The sequence below is a fragment of the Balaenoptera physalus genome (assembly GCF_965194825.1).
Source record: "Balaenoptera physalus genome assembly, chromosome: 14".
NCBI classification, from domain to species: Eukaryota; Metazoa; Chordata; class Mammalia; order Artiodactyla; family Balaenopteridae; genus Balaenoptera; species Balaenoptera physalus.
The window spans coordinates 84,604,727-84,624,613 of record NC_138893.1 but is presented as its reverse complement, the minus strand read 5'-3'; the positions used below and the strand labels follow the sequence as shown (position 1 = coordinate 84,624,613).

At 54.1% G+C, this 19,887-nt stretch overlaps 1 protein-coding gene across 5 annotated transcripts; it reads right to left on the bottom strand.

Moving 5' to 3' along the window:
- Positions 1–619: 619 nt before the first annotated feature.
- On the bottom strand, positions 620–19,887 carry DNAJB12 (DnaJ heat shock protein family (Hsp40) member B12). Of its 5 annotated transcripts, none has more exons than XM_082424554.1 (9): positions 19,655–19,887; positions 11,799–11,979; positions 10,443–10,588; positions 8,248–8,433; positions 8,049–8,128; positions 6,004–6,113; positions 4,357–4,529; positions 3,610–3,760; positions 620–2,486 (listed from the first exon to the last, which is right to left on the bottom strand). In XM_082424554.1, the coding sequence occupies exons 1-8, from the start codon at positions 19,785–19,787 to the stop codon at positions 3,639–3,641; spliced, it is 1,131 nt and encodes a 376-aa protein (XP_082280680.1). In that variant the 5' UTR covers positions 19,788–19,887; the 3' UTR covers positions 620–2,486; positions 3,610–3,638. The 5 variants fall into 5 exon arrangements, with proteins under 5 accessions (XP_082280680.1, XP_082280682.1, XP_082280683.1 ...); XM_082424556.1 differs by having other exon boundaries at positions 620–1,401; XM_082424557.1 differs by having other exon boundaries at positions 620–1,364.

Sequence of the window (19,887 nt, the reverse complement as noted above, 5' to 3'; positions counted from 1 at the left end):
GCCTGTCTTTGGCTGGAGCGGCAGCAGGAGGGGCCTGGGGCCACCAGTCAGGGCTGCTGGGCCCTGTCTCTGGGAGGCCCGGGCAGATCTGCTGCTCCATTCACGTAAAGCCCTACTCGGGCTGCCACATTTCGAACTTCTCCAGCCCTCTGGGGGAGGAGGGTGGCTGGGAAGGCTGTGCAGCCAGAGACTGAAAGAAACTCGGAGAACTTTTCCCTTGCTCTGGGCCAGGGTGGGCTGGAGCTCCTCCGGGCTGGGGAGAGGGAAATCTGCTGGGCTCACAGCAGGCCTGATGGAATCAGAGGGATGGAAGGGAGGGAGCAGGACCAAGGGGAGGTGGGGGCTGTGATCGTGGCCCGGGCTGCCCACCCTGGACTGGTGTCAGGGACCCCAGGGTCCTGGCCTAATTGAGCCTCTTACCCTTTGCGGAGATGGAGTCAGCCCTGGAACAACACTTGTGACTGAAGTGGCTGTCAGCTGGGGCGAGGGGGCATTCAGGCTTGCCACCAAAACTCCTTGTGGTATGGGCTGGACAGTGTCAGCAGCAACAGGTGCTTGTGCCCTGCTCCCCACGCAGCTCAACCCCCTTGCTCAACACACACCCACCAAGGCCAACCAATCACATAATAAACATATATTTATAGATATACAATTTCAGAATTCTATTTCAAGAAATACAGCTTCTCAGTGGATCCATTAGGATCTATGTTCTTATTGCACATGGCTCAGCCCGTCTAGGGACATCTACTGAGACCAGAGGGTTGGGGTGGTGGGAGCTGAGCACCAGGGCCACCACGGGCAGTGTGCTCTCACCCACATCCAGTTCTGAGCATCTCTTTGGGCGGGGGCGGGGGGGGGGGGAGGGTGCTTCATCACAGGGCAGGACCTTGTTTAAAAATCGTATTTGACATTTCTCCTTAACCAAGCTCCCTTTCCCAGCAAGAATCCTATTTGTTGGGGGACTTTTATAAAAAGAGCCAAGAGAAGCTCTGGGAGGGTGGTGATCCCCTCCTGGCTGGCAGCTTGGGGTAGTAAGGCTTTGGAGGATGGCAGGCTCAATGACACACCCACCACCAGAGGAAAATTTGGGAAAAACGGTAATTCCAAAAGGCCCAGTATAAACTGTGGGAATAAATAAAACCTCCCTCTCTTCCCCTGGCAGCAACTGCTGTTTTGAGAAAAATCCTCATTTGAGGGTGACCATAAGAAAACCCTTCTGGTTCAGGTGCATCCTTTATCCAACATGCAAGAGAAGGCCGGGTGGCATCATGTCCATGGAGGGTAGAGACAGAGGCGCCCACGGTCACGGACTTTCTTCGGGAGTCGGCTTCTGCCCCAGCGTCCTGGGCCCCACGTGGTTGACTCTGGGAGGAAAAGCCTTCTGGAGTCCTTGGTACATGACTTAGGAAAAACCAGTAGCAACAATGGGGCTGTGCCCTGGGGCACCTATAAGGCAAAACTCACATAGGGACTAAGGGGGGAGGTGGTCAGGCAGAACCTGGTTCCCCTCTCCAACACTGCTGCTCTCAGTGGCATGGGGGGCAGGGGGCTCCTGGGCACCAGGACAAAACGCCCACCTGAGCTGGCCAAACTTGCGGTGGGTGGTCTCATCCCCACAGGCCATCTGGGGCCTCTACCATGACTCAATACTGACCTGGCACCTGGCCCCAGGAGTCCTTTCTTCCCCCGCAGCCTGCTCCTCTCCAGTTTAACCATACCGCTGGCAACCTTCCAAGTTCTCTGCAGATTTATGCTATCATGATTACTGCTGCCATCAAAAACAGGCTGGGGTTGAGGGGAACGTTAAAAGCTGTGGCCCAACTTTCCTCATGCTGTCAGCTATGGCTAATGTCTAGCCTTCGAAGGACCAGGCTGCCTTCCCCAAACAGGCCTTGTTTTCTAAAACAGGGAAGAAATCAACTCAACAACTTAACCAAATCCCTGCATAGTTTAAAAAGTAGACTATATCTCTATATATCTATATATCTTTATATATGTTATTTACATATAAATAGATATATACATATACACGCATCTATAAATTACATTCTACAGAGAATTCTCTTTCCTCCTCCTCTCTATCCTTGGCCAACACCTCTGATTACCTCCACTGAGGTGACTGGTGGTAGCTCCTGGGAGGGGGGAAGAAAGGCAGTTGGGTGCCCCCTCCCCCAGCCCTTCCTACAGACATTTGCTGCAAGTTTTACATTCTACTTTCGTTGTCATGGTTTCTGTATCCTAGGAGAGAGCCGATGTGGAGCCTGAGCCTCTGCCAGCCCTGGGAGGAAGGGAAGCAGCCCCATGGCAGGTTTTCCTGTCTGTCCTAACAGCTTTCTGCATTTACTGGGTGAGAGAGAGGGCAGTTGTGCAGCGTCCGGCCTCCAATTCCATTTTAATTTTTTTTCTTTTTTTGTCTTTCCTTAAATATACAGTTCGTCACCTTGGCTCAGTGCATGTCACCACAAATTCTCCAGGGATTTCATAGTCTGGGGAGGAGAGTGGTAACAGTTAGCTTGGCAGTTACGTGCCCCAGAGCCTCCAGCTCAGCCCACACTAACAAGCCAACTCCTCGGCCCTGTCCGGCGCTGCCCACCTCAGCCCCTGCCCCGTCGCCCTCCTGCAGTCTGTTTCTCTCTCCCAGAGGCACCAGCAAACGGCCTCAAAGCAGAGTCTGTAGCTGGATCCCTGCTGAGGGGACACAGGCAGAGGAGGGGGTGGGCAGCGAACCAACACAAAAAAGAACCATTAGCGGCTCTGCCCACACTCCTCTGGGCTTGGTCCAAGCTGTCCCCTCTGGCAAATGCTGGGAACAGAGCCTGCTATCCACACACAGGGGTAAAGGAGGCAGGGAGCCTGCTACCAGCACCTTTTTTCCCCCACTCCTTCTGTGCTAAGGGTTCTCTGTTCGTTCGACCCTGAACTCATGACCTTCTGTTCCCTTCCTCAGACCACAGGTGAGATGCCTGGGTGGGCCGGATGCCTGCGGCTTCCAGGTGCAGTGGTGTTGAGAAGGCCTCTGACCCCACCAGACAAGGACCAGTCTGGGGGCACGGGCCCCTCCTGCTCCCAGCCTGTCGGCTCCCTCCCCTGGGCGCTGTCTGGCTGCCCAACCATCTTGTTCCATTTCCTCCTGCCTGGAAGGACAGGGGAAGAGGAAGGGCTCTTGGCCCACCCGTTCCCACGTGGTTCATCCTGGTGTCAGCTGGGGAGTGTGTGGGGGCTTTCAGGGGCTCAGTAATACTCGGCAGCCTAAGTCCTAGGGCACAGATAATAGTCTGCTGCACTTGGGAAAGGGCCATGGGGGACTGGATGGCTGAAGTAGACCAAGGAGGCATGAGTGGCCCTCAGCAGCAGCCTTGGGCACCCCACAGCTCCAGAGCCAGCGAGCAGGGTAGGGTGCTGTGGAGGGGCACTAAAGGGCACTGAAGACTTCAGTTTCCCAGCACACCCCAGAGCTGTCCCAACTCTGCAGGCTGGAGGCCAGGCTGGGGACAGGGAAACTGTGCCACGATCACAGGCTCCCTCCCTCCCTCCCCCCACCCTCCTCTGCCTCATGACCAAGACCAGAGCTGCCAGGAGTTGCAGGGCAGAGGAGGCCCTGGCTCATACTTGGACCTCGGTGGCAGGCTGGCCCAGGACTATCCATGCAGGGAGGCCTGCACCTCTGACAGTCGGTTACAGCTCGGGGTGCCCATCTTCTGTGCTTTGTGGTACATATCTGCGTCGCCAAAGTAGCGGGCCCGGTACAGCAAGCCTTCCTCTGCAAAGCAATGGGGCAGGGTTAGGGCAACCTCTAAGGCTGCTACAATGCCTGCTTGGCCTGTGCGGGAGGGGAAAGGTAGTTACAGGCCCAGGAGCTGGGGCAGGGCTGGCTTCCCTTAGGGTAGACCCTGGAGGAGGAAATATGGTCCCACCTTGGGAGCAGAATAGAGGCCCCTTTCTATAGAGTATAGGCGAGGCCAGCCAAAGAGAGAACCTGTTATTCTGGTGAGACGGCCCCAGGGTCCCATGGATAGATCCAGATGCCCAGTCAGTGGGTGGGGAGGAGAAATGTCCCGATCTCTCTCTACATACTTACCTGCGGCAGCCAAACAACAGGCTGATTGCAGTGATTTACGGGAAGCTGGAGGACATCTCCAGGTGGCTCCTGGCTCCCAGCCCCAGGGAAACACAGGGGTGGAGGCCGGTTCTTGGCTAGGATGTGGCTGGCGCAGGGCGGTGCCAGGTGCTGGGCCCACAGATCACTGGGGGAGCAGGGCTTTTTCCTTCCCTGCTCTCAAGCTTTGTGCCCCCAACACACACACACACACACACACACACACACACACACACACACACACACACTCACACACTCACTTTGCTGCTTCTCCTTCCAACAGTTGTTTCGGAGATTGGCAATATAATCGTCTTCCACGTTCCGTTCAACCATTTTGAGGCTGGAGCCCGTGTACTCCTCAGAGAACGTGTCTGCCACGTAGTAAACGACGTTCAGGTGGTCGGTGACTCGCCTGTGGACGTGGCCCACCGATCTGGCCAGAAACAGACGAGGCACAAAGTGGGCTTGGGTCCCCAGGCCCAGGGCAGCTCTAGGGATGACTGGGGCTCCCAACAGGAGGTGTCACACAGGCCACAGGAGCAGCTGCTTCCTTCCCAAACTAGAGCAGGAACTCCACGCAACCCAAATGAGGGTGCGGAGAAAAGGCAGGGGGTCCCTCCCGTATGAGTGGCACAGACTACGGCAAGGCCTTCCTCAGGCTCTCTGATTACCACACTGCTGCCAGGGCTTCTGCGGAGAAGCCCCTCTCTGGGAGGGCCTGGTCAGGGAAGGAGGGAACCCGGAGCGAGCAGAGGCTCCACCTCTACCGAGCTGTGTGACCTGAGCTCCCTGTGCCTCCATTCCCTCATTCATCCCCTAAGCCAGTCGTTGCTAAGGGCCTGCCTGTGTATCCAGGAGCTCCCAGTATAGAGTGAAGAGTCTTAGGAACAAAATGACAGGAAGGATTCCAAGGAGTTGTATCCTTCCAGCTCTTGGATTCTATCTTCCAGCTCCAACTGCAGGCTCTGCAGGCTCAGGGAAGAGCCTCAACATGCAGACAGGAGTTAGTGCTCTGGTGAGGACAGCCCCTGCCTGCCCATTCTTGCCTCTCAGCTCTCGGGCTGCAGAGAAAAAGGCTGGCAAAGGGCCACAGAGCGCCTGTGCCGGCTGGTGTGGGTCCAGTGGACCGACTCTGCTCCCTGCTGGCTGAGAGGGATCCTGTCAGGCTCCCAGGCAGAGCCGGGCCACTAGATGGGAGCAGAGGGCTTCCAGCAAAAGAAGCTGAGCACCCGATCCTGGGCCAGGTGCTGGAAATAAATGAGGGGAGCTGACGCTTTAAAAGGGCAAATAACTTGCCCAAGTTCACTATCGGTGGTTGAGACCATGTAGTCATTCAACAAATGTTGTCAAGAATTTCTAATGAGCCTGGCATTCTATGTGTATTACTCATTTTTCATAAGCAGGTAGATGTTATTATTATTCCCATTTTATAAATGAGGAAACCAGGGCTCAGAGAAGTTATGTAACTACTCCAGGGTCACATAGATGCTTAGTTAGTAGAGGAGCTGGGATTCAAAACCACCCTTGCTCTGACTCTATAGCCCCTGTTCTTCCCATGGCCCCAGGGCCCTCAACCAGAATGGAAGAGAAGAGGTTCTTATTTCAAGGCCAGCAGGTAAGATGGGGAGAGTGTCATGCAGCCTGTGAAATCATATGCAAACCAGGTGTCTGTGCAGTGTTCTAGGGGAAAGATCTGCAGGTTTCATTGCATTTTCTTAGGGGACTATGATGCTTAAAAGATCAAGAACCTCAGCTTCACAGGGAAAGTCTGGATTCTAAGCAGCTTTCTGCATTTTGATCAAGAACCCGCTGGATGAGGACGGGAAGGAAGGCCCCTGATGGGGGCTGAGACTCAAAGGCCCCCGTCTACCCAGCATCCCGGCCTCACCCCAGCTGCAGGTACTCACGGTCTCAGGCTGAGACTGTAGGGTGGACTGGAAACCATGAGCTGGCTGAGAGCTGACACGAGGATCAGGATGAGGATGGGCATCAGCTGGACAAACACCCCCAGCCCACCCTGCAGGGAAGAGCCAACGGTCACCCAAGCCGGACCTGGGCGGGGGGCGACGCTGGCAGCAAACGCCACCAGCTCCCCCAGCACAATGGAGTCCGGATGGCAGCCAGCTGCCATGCAGATAGGCCATGACGCCGCTCCCTCCCCTTCCCTCCCACGGGTCCCCAAAATACAGAACTCCTCTACCTGCCAGTTTCCCCAGATAAAAACAAAGCAGCAACTGGGGTTACACGCTGGGGTAGGAGGTGGGTATACGTATTTACTTGTGAGAGAATACCAAAAAAAAAGTGAGCAAAAGCGTCTGCCTCCAGACACTTGGGAGGCAGGGCTGGAGAGAGACCTTCCCTATATACACCCTTCTGAATTCTGAACCATATGACTATATTAACAATTTAAAAGCTGCCAGTTAAGAAATTATAAATAAAAAAATTTGTTCACTGTGTGATAATCTGTGATTTAAAAAACTCTTCTGTATGTTAAATACACACAAAATAAAAGTTTAAAACATGGATAAAAACAGAAGGCCACATTATCAGAGCAAAAGAGAACCCCTCTGCCTGGCGTAATTTTAAATATTCTGCAACTGTCCGCAGTATTTTAATCTTAGCTAACTGCTTTAATTTTAGTCAGCCAGCTGGTCTTATAATCTGTGGCATTCAAAATGTTTGATGCACTGTCTTGTTACAGCTTTTATATACTTTTTTTCTAATAAAATTTATTTATTTATTTATTTACTGGCTGCGTTGGGTCTTCGTTGCTGGGCACGGGCTTTTTCTAGTTGTGGCGAGCAGGGGCTACTCTTTGCTGTTATTTATTTATTTATTTATTTATTCATTCATTCATTTATTTATTGGCTGCGTTGGGTCTTCGTTGCTGGGCACGGGCTTTTTCTAGTTGTGGCGAGCAGGGGTTACTCTTTGTTGCGCTGCATAGGCTTCTCATTGCGGTGGCTTCTCTTGTTGCAGAGCATGGGCTCTAGGCACGTGGGCTTCAGTAGGTGTGGCTCACGGGCTCTAGAGCACAGGCTCAGTAATTGTGGTGCACGGGCTTAGTTGCTCCACGGCATGTGGGATCTTCCTGGACCAGAGATCGAAGCCGTGTCCCCTGCACTGGCAGGCGGATTCTTAACCACTGCGCCACCAGGGAAGTCCCTGTATACATTTTTAAAGAGTGCTGAAAAGAAGCAAGAAGAGCCAGCCCTATGTTGTCATCCTTTACAATTCTATCGTTAAGTTTAACTTTCCGTTGCTTGGAAAATGTCACTTTGGATTTACCAAATTGACCGGGACTTCCCCGGTGGTGCAGTGGTTAACAATCCGCCTGCCAATGCAGGGAACACGGGTTCACGCCCTGGTCCAGGAAGATCCCACATGCCGCGGAGCAGCTAAGCCCGTGCGCCACAACTACTGAGCCTGCGCTCTAGAGCCCGCGAGCCACAACTACTGAAGCCTGCGCACCTAGAGCCCGTGCTCCGCAACAAGAGAAGCCACCGCAATGAGAAGCCCGTGCACCGCAACTAAGAGTAGCCCCCGCTCGCCGCAACTAGAGAAAGCCCGCGCACAGCAACAAAGACCCAATGCAGCCAAAAATAAATAAAATTAAATCTTAAAAAAAGGAAAAAAACCCAAAAGAACAAATGGACCTCACAAAGGCCATTCACACTGGAACCTGCCTGCAGGTAGAGAAATTTCTGCATTACATTCCCCAGCAGAGGCCATGAAACCCCAACTCTGGCTGTGGGTGCTGGGCAGTATGGCTCCCTCTGGTGTCCCTCAGCGGGATGGCACGGGGGGACCAAGATGGCTTCCCGGCTGAAGTTCTGGGGGCACTGCTGCCGCAGAATGTCAGCGAGGGGTATCACTCCCCAGCCCAGGCCCCATCCCCTCGGGTGGCACCGGGCACCCTCCCCGTCCCTTCCCCAGCGCTCTCCTCACTCACATCACCCTGGTTCTCCCTGCGGTCCTGCCTTTGATGGTACGTGTAGCGCATGCGGCCGTTGCTATAGACATGGACGTTACCTGGGGGGTCAGAGGGACTGAGTCAGGGGTGGGGCTGCTGGGAACAGGAGAGGCTGGCATCCAGTCTCCCACCATCACCACCAGGGAGGCCTGGCTGTGGGGACAGCGGGGGCACTTACTAGACGGGAAGCCACCTCCAAAGAACATGTTGAAGAGGTCTTCAGGGGAGATGTCGGCTTCAAAGCCGCGGTGGAAGTCCCCGTGCCCATGGCCGTGCCGGGCTGCCTGGTTCTTGTCATCGCCGAACTGGTCATACTGCTTCCTTTTCTCTGGGTTGCTAAGTACCGCGTATGCTGTGCCAATGGCTAGAAGGAAGGTAGAACGGTCAGGCCCGAGGATGCTGGGGGTGCAGCTGGAGGCGCCAATGGCGGTCAAGCGCTCACTTCCTTCAGGTACTCAAGTGGTGCTCTAGGAAGCAGGAGTCCTAGGGGCCAGCGGGAAGTCTGGCTGTTGAGCAAGAGGGGGCGGGTGGGGGACATGCAGGAGTACCTCTAAGTGAATGCGGGCATCCTGGGCTGGGTGGAGGATTAATGCTCAGGCTCCTTACTCTCCACCTCGCGATGACGGTCCGATTTTTTCTACACGCCAGGCCCTTTTATGGGCATTATCTTTCTTACTCCTAACAACCCATCGCCATTTTACCAATGAGAAAACTGAGGCTCAGAGAGCTGAAGTGTCAGCTCACACACGTCTGATGCTGCAGAACCAGGAATCAAACCCAGGTGTGTCTTGCTTCAAGTCTGCTCTCTGACTTTATGAAAACCACCAAAATGCCCCTACCTCATCGCTCTCTCCTGAGGTGTCCAGTGGGATGGGGCATCCCTTTCTGGAGGGTATGTAATCTTGAAGTCATAGCACGACATGAGGGCTGAACAAACACGTGATGTGCTGTTGTAAACTGGAGAGCAGCAGGAACTCCCAGGAGGGGCCACGTCCCCCGGATCACCACTGCTGGCGGTGTGGCATGGCGAGCCCTGTCTTCCCTGGGGTCCAGGTCCCAGCCGCTCTTCCTTGGCACAGCCCTGCGGCCTCCCCATTAGAGCTCCCCAGGTGGGAGGCCTGTGCCCCGAAGGCCCCAGCTCCGAGCCCTCCTTCGTCTCTTGCTCCTTCTCCAGCGGCCCACTCTCTCAAAGGAGTAGGTCAAAGCTGCATCTCTTCACAACCTGCAACCCCTGAGAATAAGGAGAATGCTCCTCCTGCTCCCATTGTGACAGGGCCCCGAGGCCAGGTGTGGTCTCTCAGTGCCTGTCGGGGCAGGGCTGCAGGCAGAGGTCAGGGCTGGAGAAACATGAACCACAGCTACCCTGCCTCCCCAGTCCCATTCTCCTTCTTCCCCTGGGGCTGGCGGACCAGCAGAGGGAAGATGCCTGCAGACTGCCTCACTGGGGACCAACCCCAAGCAGCCTGGAATGGAGCACCTGGGGCAGTGCTGTGAGACGGCACACTGGGTCTTGGGGTCTGCTCTGCCGCAGACTCCCCACTGGCTGTGGTCCCAGCCCCCGTACTGCACAGCACCCTGCTTGGGCCAGACAGGGCTAGTCACCATGCCATCCCCCAGAGGGAGTGAGCCTAAGATCCTGAAGGTTCCACTGAGGACAAGGTGGGTGTGAGAGAAGAGATGTCTGTGGAACTGCAGCGCCCAGCAACTCAGTGCTGGCACAGAACCGGCAAGTGTGCCTGATTTGTTCAGTGAAAATATAAATGATTAAAGGGCAGCTTATCATTTCAGCCAGAACTGAAGCACCCACCCCAGAACCAACAGACCCTGAGGCCAGAGAGACTTTCACATCCCCCCAGGGCAGGCCCTAGGCTGCGTGTGGTGTGAGAGGGACAGGGGGTGTGTATAAAGAGGCCAGGGTGGGTTGGCCACGGCTGCTGGTGCTGAGGAGGCCACCAAACTCTGACTCAGGGCCACCCAGTTTCTCAGCACAGGGAAACTATTACCAAGATCCCAGGATGAGGAAGTGAACATGGGTGAGTCAGGAGGCCTGCTTCTGCCCCTCAACCACCATGTGACCTTGGAGAAGCCACCGGTCCTCTCTTGCCTCAGCTCCCCTCCTGTAACCCCCGGGGAGTGAGGGGCAAGGAGAGAGAGGAGTGGCGCCATCTGTGCTCTGACAGACCATGTGGCTGGAGGTGGCTACTAGGACCTTCTTCCCAAGAAGCAGCTCCTGAGCTGGGAGGACTTGAGCCACTTCCCAAGGCCATTTCCTGGAAAAGCCCCTTTTCCCTCCCTCCCTCCTTCCCTCCCTCCCTCCCTCCCAAGGACAGGCGATCAAAACAGCCAAACACTAGGGAACCAGGGCCGGCTCACCTTTGAAAGCTTCAGTGGCACCAGGCGCGCGGTTCTTGTCAGGGTGGAACTTGAGGGCCAGTCTGCGGTAGGCCTTCTTCAGGTCCTCATCTGAGGCCCCTCTGCTCACCCCCAGGATCTCGTAGTAATCTTTACATTGCTTGACCCTAGACAAGGGAGAGGAGCTTGGTGGGGGACCTCTACGTGGGCCCAGGCGGGGAGGTGTGGCGGGCGAGGAAAGAGCAGTGTGGGTGCACAGCTGAGCAGGCTTGGGGACCAGCAGGACAGGCCCAGTAGAGACAGCAAGAATACACTCAGGATTCAAGAGGGGGCAGTCGCTGTTTCTGCCAGGCCAGGAACCATTTCCCTGAGCTAACAGCACCCTCACTGCAGGCAACCACAGAAGGACTGTCGGTGTCCGTCAATCAGGGGCCTCTGCCCAAGGGCAGGTGTGTTCCAGGCTCTGCCAGCTCTACTCTCCTGGCTATCCGAGTCTGAGGGGGTAACAGAGAGGCCAGACACGGCAGGTGTCTGTTCACCCCATCACAGGGCCCTGAAGAGACGCTGTTTCTCTTCCACTGATTCTTATTCCTGGGGTCCCTGGAGAACCCCTGACTCTTGGCCCACAATCAGTTTCTATTGTTTATAACCCATGGGCTTGTCTGGTCAAAATCCTGTCTGGTCAGAAAGACGTAAATTTGGCAAATGCTTTTATGGCAAACTATAGTCACGCTGGGTCACACAGAGGCTGAACCCCAGGCCTGAAGCTTGCCAATGTCTTCACTAGCACCCAGGCCCATGTGGGAATGACTGCAGAGGGATTCCTGAGGCCAGCTGGTAGGGAGGCCTCAGGAGAAAGGGGAGCAGGAGTAGCTACTGCTGAGAAGCCTTGGCTGGACCGTCTCAGCCTGGTAGCGAGCTGCTCTGTGCAGGGTCGGCCCAAGCCTTGGAGGGATAACCGTCTCCCGTCTCCACTCTACCCCACACAGGCTCTGATCCGAAAGGGCCTTTGCTGGGGGCAGGAGTGTGGGTTGGGGGAGTATCTGGAGGGGAGACCAGGCCTCATCTCTGACAAACAGGGCTGTGTAAAGAGGCCCAGGACCTGCTGGCCAGTGGCAGAGGAAGCCAGCAGCGTCAGCTTTTCCAGCCTCTGCTGTGGGCTGTCTTGGTGGGAGGAACAGTGGAGCCCTGAGGCCGGCACTCCAGAGCCTCGTGGGAAACAAGGAGAGGGCCTGGTGAGCTCGGCTTCTTGAACCTCCTCCAGCCTTAAGACCCTCCCAGGTGAGGTGGATGACAGGCTGCAGGAAGCCTTCTCTAGAGTTGAAAATGTCCCAACACACCAGGCTCTGGCCCCTGCCCGCCCGCCCAGCCCTCTACCTTTTCACAGCCGCTACTTGTTCCGCAGTGTAGCCTTTGGTGCTCTCTCCTCCTCCGGCTTCACCGTTGGCCGAGGGGGCGCCGGCCCCACCTGCTTTCCTATGGGTCTCCTGGGTTGCCTCGGCGGGTTGCGGTTGGTCGCCGGCCGACTGTGGTTTCTGGTTGAGGGACTTGATCAGGGCTGTGCAAAAGCAAGGAAACTATTCAGGGCTCCTCCTCCAGCAAGGCCATGTGCAATGGCTGAGGGACTGCCTGGCCCTGGGAGATCCCGGGACCCCCACATCCCACCCAGTCTTTTTCCCAACGAAGCTCGCTCCTTCCCTGACTTGGGCCTGTGGAGGGCTAACGGGATAGTTGCCTGCTCTCTTAGGATCCACAGTTCTTAGGGTATAGATCATTTTTAAACTCAGCACAAAAATAAACCATTAACGCTTTAGGTTTTTAAAATCCCAAAGTGGACTTCCCTGGTGGTGCAGTGGTTAAGAATCCGCCTGCCAATGCAGGGGACACAGGTTCGATGCCTGGTCCGGGAAGATCCCACATGCTGCGGAGCAACTAAGCCCGTGAGCCACAACTACTGAGCCTGCACGCCACAACTACTGAGGCCCGCGCCTAGAGCCTGTGCTCTGCAACAAGAGAAGCCACCGCAAGGAGAAGCCTGCACATGGCAACAAAGAGTGGCCCCCGCTCGCCGAAACTAGAGAAAGCCCGCGTGAAGCAATGAAGACTCAACACAGCCAAAAATAAATAAATAAATAAATAAATAAAATCCCCAAGTAATGTGTTTAATAGCCACCCTTCGTTGAGTGAGAAGATGGGCAAAGTACTCTGTAATGGGGATTCCACTTAGCAGGACCATCTGAGTCAGCTGGGATTGGTCGGAAGGCTTCCTGGAGAAGGCTTCCTCTCCCTTAGCCATGGAGAGGAATGGGGGGGCACTGATTCTGCCCCAGAGGGCCAGGGGTGGTGTGAGACTCAGGACTAACATCGGCTGTGCTCACTGCTTGCTACTGTTTACCTTTTCCAAATGGCTGGCCACATCAAATGTCCTACTTCAATGTTCATAGTCTATACAGGGCCTTAGCTGTCACCCTCAGAGAGGGTCACAGTTATTCAAACCCAAGTCCTTGGTGCCTGCCGACTCAATGAGGAAAGGCCCATATCTCTGGCAGGAGTCCCCTGTGCCCATTTATTACAGGCACATAACCAGCTGTGAGCCCCCTAGTCACGCCTGGGGTACAGCGCCCTGGGGAACCAGGCATCTGGACCACTGCAGGGACCCAGGACACCTCTGTGCAGAGCAAGGGTGGCAGCACAGCCGGGATGGTCATCAGCTTCCTTCCAATGTGCCAGGTGCTTGCGGGGCTCCAGGCACCGTGCTGGGTGTCAGACACTCCCTACTGCGACGCGTGCGGGTCTCACCCAAAGCCTGGAGCAGGGCTCGCTGAGAGCAGAGCACTGGGGCTCAAGTGGACCACTGTGTCCTGAGCCACCGCTGCCCGTGAACTGCAGTAAATTCACGTGTTCTCACTGAGTCAGCAGCTGGGACATCCAAACACAGAGGCTGACAGGTGAGCCCGCCCTGCATGATGGGGTGGAGAGGCTCCTGTAGCAAAGCCTGAGAAGGCGCTCAGAGAGGAGAGAGTGATGACTATGAGTCAGCAGGCCTGGACACGGTGCTCTACGTGTATTCGCCCATTTAACCTTGATAGTGACTTTAGAGCTGGGTCTTATTACTGCCATCCCTGTTGTAAGGAAGGAGCTGCGTTTGATCACCTTGCCTGTGGCTATACGAGATGAGTAGCAGCACTTAAATTCCAGCATGTCCAGCTCCTGAAACCACGCTCTTGACTACGTTGCTATCCCAGACCACAGGAGCCTGGCAGGGGGAGCCCCTTCCAGCACAGCTGTTCCAAGAGAGAAGTTCATTCACAAAGACCCAGGTTTCAAATCTCAGGTCAGCCACTTCCTAACACTCTGACCCTGGCTGATCTGTGAAATTGCTCGGAATCTCGCTTTCCTCACAGTAGATAAGGATGAAATGAGATGTGTATAAGCACCTGGCACAAAGACTGACATAGAGTAAAAGTTCGAAATGAGGGGCTGCTAATACTGTGACCTGGGCTGATGAACTGGCTCGCCAGGGAGGTGAGGGGACCCAAGGTGTGGGCGCTGGGGAGCTGCAAGTCTTAGGAAGGCAAAGTCTCAGCACCCAGCAGGCTTTGGACCCAGTTGTAACCGTGAGACATCAGGCCGTACCAGGCTCCAGGTCTATGCCAGGCACCAAGGAAATGGCAAAGGAAGAAACCAACAGGTAAAGCGACGCTGATCAAGATGGCACTGAGGCAGGAGCTGGTTTGCTGGTTTCCTAGGGCTTTTAAAGAAGCTGTTTATTTCGATTTCTCTGGAAGCCCCAGTGGTCCAGGCTGATGCCCTAAGGACAACATGACCAGCCATTCAGTTGCTGTAGATGCACAGGAGCATCAGCCAGGAGATGGGATGGACTCTCTCCAGTACCTTTCAGGGAAGACTCTGGAAGCTTTTTAGGCAGTTACATGGAATCAGCCCCTCTAATTTCCCTACACTGCAAAAAGAGAGCCCAAAGGGGAATGGATGTGCTCTGGGTCACACAGAACGTTCCTGTTTGAGGTGGCAATTCAAGATTTCTGGTGTTGACAATTAAGTCTCTCTTGTGGCCTGGACATCCCCTCTGCTAGGCCCCGAATGTGGCCGCCTCATCCTGTCTCACTGTTACATCCCTCATGGCACAGTGGCTGATAGGCAAAGTAACAAAAGAGTAGGAGATAGAATAGTTTAATGTGGCGATGGAGTTAGACAGACATGATTGGGTTCAAATCCTGACTCTGCCCCTTCCCAGTAAAGCTGGCAGACATTTAAAAAGAAGGGAAATTGGTGGAAGAGACCAAAGCTGGGGTGGGGGCAGTAGCAGCTCAGGTAGATGTGAGAGCATTTCTACGGCCAAAGCTACTAGGGGAGGCCCCTCCTCAAACCCAGACTGGAGAGTCAGACTGCCCGGCTTCAAACCTGGCCTGCCACTTGCTAGCAGAGTCACCTTGGACAAGTTAACTTAGCTTCTCCATGTAAAATTGTATCTCCCTCAAGAAACTTGAAAGAGTAAATCAGTAAATGAGTGAATGCTTACAAAGGACTGAGCACAATGCCCAGCAAACACTGTGTCATGTGTTACTGTAACTTCATCTCCAGGTGTCTCTATGTACCTGCAGTGCCCAAGCTAAGTGAGGAGAGGTACGCTGGATTAGGGAAGGAGCCTGGGAGTGGGGCTGGACAGTCTGGGGCCTTTGCTAATTAGCCATGTGGCCTTGTCAAGTTATCTAATTCCTCAGTGAAGACACAGTCCCTGCCCTCACAGAGTTGTTCAGGGGGTAAGTAAGATTCCATGAAATAAGGTAAATGGAAGGACTGATCACACAATGGGGGGTGCGCTCAGTCCTTCAATAGACAGCCCCACCCTGGACCTTGCCAGCCCTGGTACATCCCTCATTCCTGGACCCTGAATGCCAAACTCTCTCAGCTACCAATCCTCCCTTCTCCCGTGCGCTGGCCTTCCTGACTTAGCCTGGACCCCAGAGCCAGCCATTGCATAGAATCTTGGGCAGCCTTTGGCATGGACCTGGAGTCTGGGACGGCCTGACATCTCACGGTTACAACTAGGTCCAAAGCCTGCTGAGTGCTGAGACTTTACCTTCCGAAGCCCTGAGTTCCCCAGCGCCCCACCTTGGGTTCCCTCACCTCCCTGGCCAGCCTGTTCCCGTGGCTGGCCAGTTCATCAGCCCAGATCACAATATTACCAGCTACTCATTCTGAACTGTGTCAGTCTCTGTGCCAGGTGCTTCCACAGAATCTGAGGCAGCTGAGCTGTCCTCCATGGCTAACCCTCACTTTGTACACTGGGGAAACTGAGGCCTGCAGATGTTCTCATCAGCTCCCTGGAAAACACAGTGCCTTCCATCATTGTCGCTAAGCCTGCAGTGAAGCCAAGGGCTACCAGGCTGCAGGAGCTGGACAGAAACTCTCAGAAAGGGACAGACTGGCCCCCTGCCCTGTGACTTCCCAGCTCAGGGCCCCGCTACATCTGTCCAGCCCTCGGTGCCTCCCCATCCCACCTCCTAAGGCAGAGTTTCAAGTCCCCTCACATCCTTTCACTGTGAGGTCCCTTGGCCCTTCGAGGTTCCTCTGAGCCTCCTCTCACCCCAGCCCTCCGTCTGTCCTTCCACTTCTCCAAGGCCAAGCTTCCACCCATGCTCTCGCGCCTTTCCCTTTCATTTCTCGACCTGCCCTTTTCCCACGCGGCCTCTGCAGCAACCGACAGTGCTGCTCACAGCCTCCCTGACACATGGCTCCATGGCTACCTGGCCACTGCCCTCTCCTGGGACTGCCTCTTCCTGCTGTTGCTCTAGCTCACTCTCCTGCTTCCTCTGTCTCTGCCTATTGCCTAAGGGCAGATGTGGCGATGGTTGTGCCTGCAGCAGCCTCTGCTACACGTTTCACACTTTCCCACAGTTACCTCAGCCAGGCACAACTCCAATGGGCTCCAACCAACTGATGACAGCAGACTTTCAGCAGGAATCGGGAGCTCTCTCCTGAGCTCCAAGCTGACAGCTTCTTTGGAACATCCCACAGGCACCTTGCACTCTGCCCATCTCTTCCCACCCATGCTCTTCAGCCTTGGTTTCTTCCTGGTCACACATGCTTGAATTCTGAGTCCCCATTTCTCCTCAGCATCCTTCTCTCACAGAAGGCTCAGTACCTTTCCTCCAGTGACTTTATCCTGATCCATGCTGCCTTATCTCAGGCCCTCATAACTCCTAACCCACTCAAGGCAAGTGTCTCCCAACAGGTTTCTGCCTTGAGTCTCTCTTCCCTCTCATTAACCCTTTATGCTGTTTTCTATTTTTTTAAAAAATAAATTTATTTATTTGTTTGTTTTTTATTTTTGGCTGTGTTGGGTCTTTGTTGCTGTGTGTGGGCTTTTCTAGTTGCGGTGAGCGGGGGCTACTCTTTGTTGCAGCACGCGGGCGTCTCATTGTCGTGGCTTCTCTTGTTGCGGAGCACGGGCTCTAGGCACACGGGCTTCAGTAGTTGGGGCACGCAGGCTCAGGAGTTGTGGCTCGCAGGCTCAGGAGTTGTGGCTCGCAGGCTCTAGAGCACAGGCTCAGTGGTCGTGGTGCACGGCTTAGTTGCTCTGTGGCATGTGGGATCTTCATGCTGTTCTCTTTTTAAGAACAGTACCCTTATCTTCCTCCTGCTATCAAAAACTTCAGTAGTTTTTCCATTAACTACAGAATAAAGTGAAAATATCCTGGCATGGCAGGAAAGAATTCCCACCATCTGGCTCCATCCTATTTTCCAACCATAGTCCTCTGTACACTCAAATTACTACCTCCACAGCCTCCACATCTTGTTAAACTCAATTCCTTCCCCCACACCTCTTACAACTTCCAGCCTCCATGTCTTTTTCCCCCGTATGCCCTTCTCAAGTCTCCTACCTTCCTCCAAAGTGCAGTTCAAATGCGGCCTCCCATTCTACTCCCTGAAGCCTTCCCTCGCTGTGATCTACAATTATTTTTATGTCCCTGTCATGATACTGCTTATAGTTCATCCTCCACGCCGCACCCCCCCCCTCATCTCCACCTCAGCAGACTGAACTCATGGAGGAAAGGGACTGGATTTTTCACATCCATCTTTAAGTTCTCAGCATCTAACACTGTGCTTAATTTTTGTTTAATCACAGCTCTTGTTTTATGGTTTGCAATATTATGTTTTCTGTAACTCTGTCTCCTTCACTAGATCGGAAGCTCCTTAAGGTGAACAATCATGTCTTACCAATCTTATTACCACTTAGCAACAAGCAGAGACTTTATAAATGAAACAAAAGAAAGAAGTCTTTGCATTAAATACGTATCCGGAATGAGTTCAAACTTTAAACATCAAGTGTAGACAACTACCTAATATTTTTTAACCAAGGTTTCCCCATCTCAAGCCCAAATTACCCCCACATCCTTGTCAGCTCAGTGCAGGGCTGCAGATGGCACAAGGTGAAGTTCACAGAGAATCACGAGCCATATACTCTTTTCAGAATAACATGAATATGACAAATATGCAGCAGGTCACTCTTCTGCCTGAGCAAATTCCAGTACTTGTGCCCCAGGAAGGACACCCATCCAAGCACCTGAACTGGACCAGGGGGCTTGCTGACAGAAGAGCTCCACAGGCCATGTTGTTACCATCCTTTCTTGGCTGCCTGTTTCTGAACCCTTTAAGTATCAGAGTCAGACAGACGCTGAGAGCTGGAAGCCCTCCCCCCCCCCCATATAGAGGGCTCCCCTTTTACAGAGTGTGATTTCACAGAAAAGTTCCTTGAGCAGGTTACCTCAGGAGTCCTGGAAAATACAGACTGAAACTCTCTCTAAGGCAAACAGGCCAAAGATCAACCCGCAGAATGAGGAGGGAGAAAAATTCAGGCATTCCAGGCTGCCTCTTCCACCACTATTACCCTTTCTCAATTTCATAACGCAGGCAAGAAGGGTTAGAAGGCTGACTGCTGCTGTTCAGTTTCATTTCATTCCTTTACTAAACATGTAGAGAGTCACAGAACTTTGCAATTTCTAGCTATGTAATCCTGGGTAATTCCCTGGCCTCTGAGGTTATTTCCTCATCTATAGAATAAAGATAATGATCTTTGCTCTGCCTCCCTGATAGGGCAGGCTCAAGAAAGAAAATGCACTGAAAGAGCTCTCTAAACTGAAAAGCCTTATGGGTATGATTGTTATTCACATTATCTGTGCCAACCCTCTAATTTTCCAGTTGAGGAAACCCAAGCTCAGAAAGATCACATGGTAGCAGTTAGGATGAGAACCCAGGTCTTCTGAGTACTTGCTACAGGCCACTTTACTAAGTGGTAACTGCAGGCGCAAAATCTGTATCTTTAATGGACAACCTCTTTCTCCCCTCCAGCGTGTATGAAGAAAAACTCCAAAGAAGACTTAGGTTAAAGAAAAAAAGGGTTCCTGGGTAGAGGGAGGTGATCAGTAGTATAGACAACCTCACTATTCCCTCTTTGGTTTGGAAACAGACCAGGGCCGCTTAGCAGCCTGTGGCTGTCCAGCCGTCCATATGGCCGGCCATTGATGGACTCTTGGGGGCGAGGGTGGGTGGGGGAGGATAAGACCATCGCTCTGAATCTCACAAGCGGGAGAAGAGTCTCCAGGAGGGAGTGAAGAGCCCGGTCTCAGGACAGACGCTCCAAGGTGGTGTGTGGAATGTGAAAAAGGCAGGCTCTAGTTTGGGGAGGGTGGTCCCCGGCCCTCGCCGGGAGACGTGCGAGGGAGTGAAGATATGGAGATGCCTTTTCAGGCCGTCCGAAGGTCGGAAGTCCTCTTTCCCTCTATAGAACTCATTCTCTCCTTCAGAGGAGTTATCTTTATTTTCCTGAACTATAATATTTTCAGGCCGGCAACTGCCCTTGGGCCACCGAAAGGCCCCTTGGGAAAAGTAGTTTCGATTTCTCTTCCACGTAAGTTTCTTTCGCCCCGTCTGCCAGCGCCTCTCATTCTTGGGAACTCCAAATCTCAGAGCGTTCTGCAAGCACCTGGAAATCTGAAGTCGCTGTCGCCCCTGTCATCAGGTGTCCAGCATCCCGGAGAGGCGTGGGAGCCAAAGACTACACCTCCCGGCGGCCACCGCGCGTCTCAGTGCGCAGGCGTAGCCGCGCCTCGCCACCCCTCCCCCTCCTCCAACTGCTCCTGTCGGTCCGTTCCCGTATTCCCCCCATCAGTTCTAATGTCCCCTCCGTGTCTCCGGCACCTCACACTCACCGCGAACTCGCGGCGTCGGGTACAGCCGCTGCGCCTTCTCCAGGAAGCGGAGCGCCCGGTCGGGCTGGTTGCTCTGGATGGCCTTGAGGGCGATGCTAATACAGCGCTCGGCTTCATCCTTGTTGGATTCCATGGCGGAACCAGAGCGCGGAACCAGGGAGGGGGAGGCCGGGAGAGCGAAGGGCTGCGCCAGCACCCGGCGCGTCGCGGGGCAGGCGGTCGCAGGGTGATGA